At 35.8% G+C, this 5,672-nt stretch overlaps 1 protein-coding gene across 1 annotated transcript in view; it reads left to right on the forward strand.

The window, feature by feature from the left end:
* Positions 1-5,672, forward strand: part of ATP13A3 (ATPase 13A3) — a 60,857-nt gene that overhangs the window by 27,903 nt on the left and 27,282 nt on the right. Inside the window, exons 7-9 of the mRNA XM_072408209.1 lie at positions 2,183-2,252; positions 3,099-3,233; positions 4,700-4,772. Coding sequence (XP_072264310.1) covers positions 2,183-2,252; positions 3,099-3,233; positions 4,700-4,772 — 278 coding nt within the window. The remainder of the gene's footprint in view (positions 1-2,182; positions 2,253-3,098; positions 3,234-4,699; positions 4,773-5,672) is intronic.

Consider the following 5,672-nt stretch of genomic DNA (forward strand, 5'->3'; position numbering starts at 1 on the left):
TTAGGGCAGGTTGGGGGAAAAGTGCTAGGTCTTATTTTTGGGGAAACACGGTATTTGTACTGTAGATCTTTGTGCACAATCTTTAGGATAGAAAGTTTCAATGATAACAGTTGACATCAAAATTTCAGTCTATTGCCTTGCGCAATTACTTTTACCAATGCAGAGATCTTTGGGTGACCTTTGTACATCAGACTTACTCAGGCTTTTACAGTTATTTATGATGCCGCTTTGCATTTATTCATAGCAATTTTCCTAAAGGTTAATGAAACCGAGACATCTCGGTGTAAATGTGTTGTAACATATTGTTATGTAATCTAAACAGCAAACAAAAACCCTGTGGAAAAGAGAATGGATTATAAAATAATGAAGGGACTGTGGTATGTTTCTAGCAATCACTTGTCAAAGAATTTAAAAACAAAAAACTAGGAATTGTTGATGGCATTCTTCCACCCCATTTGTTATAATATTTTGTGTGTATGTGCATTTCTAAATATGTCAGGATATGCCATTTAAAATGACACTGCTAGGTATAGCTCCCTTCTACAAAACTATTGAACCTTCTGTCTTACAATTTTAAGCATGCAATCTCTATATCGGGTCAAGCCCTGTACAGATGCCAGATTGCTGGAAATTATATTTTATGATCTTTTCCAGTGACAGATGAACAAATGAATGCTGTACACAGGGCCCTGTTCCTTGGAGGGGGTGGCGAGCAAGTGGAATCCCACTGTTCTCCCCTCCATAGAAAAGTACATTGTCTCCCGCTCAGTCATTCATTCATCTGCCAGGATGGATTAATGAATGACATTGGGGGTCCTCTGTGCACATATTTTTTTAAGACCATCATGACTGTTTGAGGTGACAATGATCTAGCACGGGTACTTGGCTAAGATGTAAACTAAAACTCCAAATAATTTCTTGTATTCTTCTTTTGCAATAAGTATGACAATAAAGAATGTATTAAAACATACCCAACATGCATACATAGTCAAAGTGTTCATTTAACTTGCCTTGTTTCTCCGTTGTACCACAGCTTAGTGTTTTTATTTTCTGCATCACTTACTGTTCCAGTAAAAATAGCAGTGTGATATGGGATATAAGAATTCAAATTTTCTGCTCTTGAAACATTTATTTGTAATGTTTTTCCAGATATCTGACACATATAAATTTGGGTATAGTGAGTTTGGAACAGGTTGCTTTTAAGATGTACAAAATAAAATAGTTTATTAGATTTTTTTATGGGATTAAAGATTAAAAATCTGGTAAAACCAGACCTCTTCTGCATGATGAACAGTGAAAGCCAATAGTCTGTCCCCTTTTAGTTGTCCATCTTTAGCAGACCGCTGCCTAGATTCTGAAGCTTTCGTAATGTACTAATTTTACAAATGATGAATTAACTGGGCTTTGTCTACTTAACAGTAGTATTTCAGCCACCAAACCCATTGGTATGGCAACCACTAATTGGGCCTGATTTATTAAAGCTCTCCAAGGCTGGAGATTTTCTTCAGTGAAGCTGGGTGATCCAGCAAACCTGGAATGGTGGATTTCCTTCAGTCATTAGCTATTAGCAAATGTTCCTAATTCTGGACCAGATCTATTCCATGTTTGCTGGATCACCCAGTTTCACCGAAGAGCCTTGAAAAGCTTTAATAAATCAGGTCGATTGTTGGAATATCTCTTTAATGCTATTTCTCTAATAATACTTTATAATACAAAGGCCCCAATAGGGAAATATTTACTGAAATGCAAAAAAGGTGTCAGCTGGCTGGCTTTTTGCGTTTACGAAAACATTACAAATAGTTCCATCTCCAACTTACCACCTAACTATCAAGCTCTGTATTGTAAAATATGAAGGGTAGTAGGCTAGAACAGACAACATTGCCACTAAATTAACTATGCTGGCATGCAGAATGGTGTTTATGGCATAATCCACCATGCTATATGTAGCAGAATTGAAATAACTATTTACACTTAGGTTAGAGTTGTGTTTGTCTGGAATACTGTCCTTTCAAAATGGTATCACTCCTGGCAGACGTATGGTTCCTTGTTACTGGCCTATGGTGTTGACCAGAAGTTTTGTTTTCTATTACAAAAGTTAGACATTTATGTACAAATATTTGCATGTGTCACAAACAGTTGCTATATGTATAATATGTGTATATTTTTTTTCTTTCTCTTCTAGAAAATTGTTTTATGGAATAAATGAAATTACTGTTAAAGTGCCTTCTATTTTTAAGCTTCTGATTAAGGAGGTAGGGGGCATATGTATTTTTTTTGCTGTAACATATTCTTGTATGTATGTGTTTATCTCAATTTATTTATAAAAAAAAAAAAAGTGAAATAAATACTTGTGGAAAAAAGTGAGAATGGCTTAGAACCAGAGTCATATTTTTTTGCTAATGAGTTTTTCTATGACAGATGGTTAAATTGAATATAGGGAAATCTCTCCTACTGGTTCACAGAAAGCAACACAAACATTTTATTAGTAGAATAGGTAAAGGTTGGAAAGTAATCACTTTTTTGCTATCTTTGTCTTAACATTGTTTACTCTTTATTCTCTTTATTCCTTGTTCTGGTGTCACAGTAAGAAACTTTTTTTACCCATCCAAGTACCAATGCACCTTCTTCCCTTGACAGCGGTGGCCTTTCATGGTGTTTTGCAACCACCGTTTAGGAATGCTACCTGTGTTGGCCAGTAAAGTAACCTCCCATAGACGTTAACGGGACATTATTCCAATGGTTTTGGTGCAGCCTGTTAATGTCTGTGATGTTATTGTACAGGCAGCATTGAGAAGATGTGTTTTATGGTAGGCTAGGAGAATGAGAACTGGGTGATGGGGACAATTTATTTATACCTAAACTTGTTCTTTTGAAAAAAAATAAAATAAAAAATAGATATACAACATTTCTGGAGTATTTGCTTGAGTTGGTATTGTCCTCCTTTGCACTATCCAGGATGTTAAAATCCTTCGTTTAGTGTGCTAGATCACAACACCCACTTCAGTCTTCTATCTCTGCTCTGTTTTAAATACCTTTGTACTATTTATTGTGTTGAGTTTTTTTTTTTTACAAATTTTTGTGCTTTTATTCCCCTTTAGGTTCTCAATCCTTTTTACATTTTTCAATTGTTCAGTGTTATTTTATGGAGCACAGATGAATACTACTACTATGCATCAGCCATTGTCCTAATGTCTGTTATATCCATTATCAGTTCTTTGTACACCATTAAAAAGGTAAGCTGTTATCTAACTGATCTATACACTAACGCACCACTAGATGGATACACACTGCCAGTACTGCGTAGCCCAAAAATTACCGTGCGCCTTTTTTTTTTTTTTTTTTTTTTAGCTGACCTTAATTCACGTTAAGATGATGATAATTCATACTCTGTTGGTTTGAACACAACATGTTCTCTTCATGCAATATAAAGAATTGGCTAGCAAAAGAAAAAAAAATATTTTCAGGCAAAACTGTCTTTTTGAAAGTGTAATTCAATGGTGTATTTAGCTTTTGATGGTGAAATAATGGAAATAAGTTCATCTAATATAATCATTTTGAAAAGATAGCTTCAAAGAAGTATAATTTGGGTTTACTGGTAGGTATGAAGTGCATACACCCAGTGCCTGTGTTTACTTAGCAGCTTTCTGTAATCCTCTCTTCTGCCAAAACCTGATTACAAATTTTAGTCTATCAGTTATAGGGCCTGAATTATTAAAGCTCTCCAAGGCTGGAGAGGATACATTGTCATCAGTGAAGCTTTCGTAATCTATCGTGTGTATGGTTGTTCAGTAATTGTGGATTGTTCTGTGATACACTTTCTCCTATACATGTCACTTCCTGCATCGTTTGAACGATCGTTCACAAACGATTGTACAAACAATCATATCTAGTGTGTTACAATATTGGCGTAGCATGTACAGAATTGTGCAAAATTCGATTGTTCAAAATAATCAGGAATAATTGTTGATTGTTCCTTTTCAAACGATAGTTATTGCACGTGTGTACCTAGCCTAAGAGTAAAGTTATGCTATAAGTTCAGAACCCAGCATTTTTTAAGTGGTAATCTTGTTCCCTCTTTCTGCATTGATCTTTCATGTGAACAATGGAATAACTGTACATATATGGTTAGCCGTGGAACAAAGTTTACTGAGACTTTCAAGGGATTTTAGCTTGGTCCGCCAGTTAATGTAGTTTAGGGTATATACGTTTAAATGACATGCTGGCATTTTGTTAACACACACCTGAATTCTCCAGACCAGCAAACTGCCAAAATATTTCACACTGGCTGATAGTGAATTATTCACAGTGTTTGATTAGCAGCACCTAACTGCTACTTATCTTCTTATTTCTATAGAAATGGTAAAGGTTTACCTAATTTTGTACACACTGCTTTTGCATTTTGACTTTGTTAAATATGTAACGACACTGTTTAATATGACTTGTGTTGTTTACCTGAGGTTGTATTTACCGAATTGTAAGACCTGCTAGAGATCAGATTATTTTTAATTTGGGTTTGTAAAACCTTAGTATTGAAGGAGGGTGTACTTTCTTTTACTTATGACTGTAGTGTTTCAGGTATTGTAAAATATTAAATTGATTTTTTGTACAAATGTTTGTCTTGATAGCTAAATCTCATGCTCATATATATATGTAGAAAGATAATACTGGCTTGCTCATGCTGTTACCTTTGTTTTCACAGCAATATACGATGTTACATGATATGGTTGCAGCTCACAGTGTTGTCAGAGTTTCTGTATGCCGCGCGAATGAAGGTAAATAAATGATCTGTGATACATTTTCTATTATGGTATGTACAGCTGATAACACAGTTTTTATTACTAGTCATGTTTTTTAAGTAGTAAGGTTTTTTTTTTAAACAAACTCTTTTAACTCTTAGAGTATAATGCGTCTGTCAACTGTGGACAGCTGTATCAACCAATAACAGGGAATCTTATTAGCTTGAGTAAACCATACCTTTCCATTGTTTTCTACTCCTGCTGTTAGGAATTACATTTTTTTTTTGTATTACCTCTGTGGTGTCTGTCTAGTTTGGTCAACCTGTCTTGGTAGGGGCTACCATCCCCAAACCTGTTTCTTGAGTCCTACTTGCCTAATCTATAGCAGGTTTTCATGTTTACTTGCCTCTTTTAAAAATTACCCCATGTACTACATCCTTTTTTTGCATGCTTGGTGCTAACTTTAGTAGAAAGCACATAAATAGTTTTACTGGATGCAGGCAGCTTTACTTTAAGATAAATGGAACTTGGGTCACATGTGGAGTGGAAGCAGTTCATGGTTAGTGAGATTTTAAAGTCTTGGTCGGCTGTGAGCCTTGGTTGGCTGCACTGTGATGATTTCCTGAAGGCTGCAGCATGACCTGTTACAAAAGCTGTAAGCATTTAATATGTACAGTGATCCTGCCAAAACATGAAAAACTTACCGTATTTTTTGCAGTATAAGACGCACTTTTTCTTCCCTAAAACTGGGGGGGGGGAAAAGTTAGTGCGTCCTATACAACAAAGGTGTGATAAAATAACTAAAATAATATACTCACCCGATACCCGATCCTGCATGTGTCTCTGGCTGCAGCAGCGTCTGTCTCCTCTTCTCTCTGGCAGCAGCACGTGTCTTCTCCTGTCTGTAAAGCAGAGCGAAAGAAGCCGGCACAGCGC

The sequence above is a fragment of the Pyxicephalus adspersus genome, chromosome 4, assembly GCF_032062135.1.
Source record: "Pyxicephalus adspersus chromosome 4, UCB_Pads_2.0, whole genome shotgun sequence".
NCBI classification, from domain to species: Eukaryota; Metazoa; Chordata; class Amphibia; order Anura; family Pyxicephalidae; genus Pyxicephalus; species Pyxicephalus adspersus.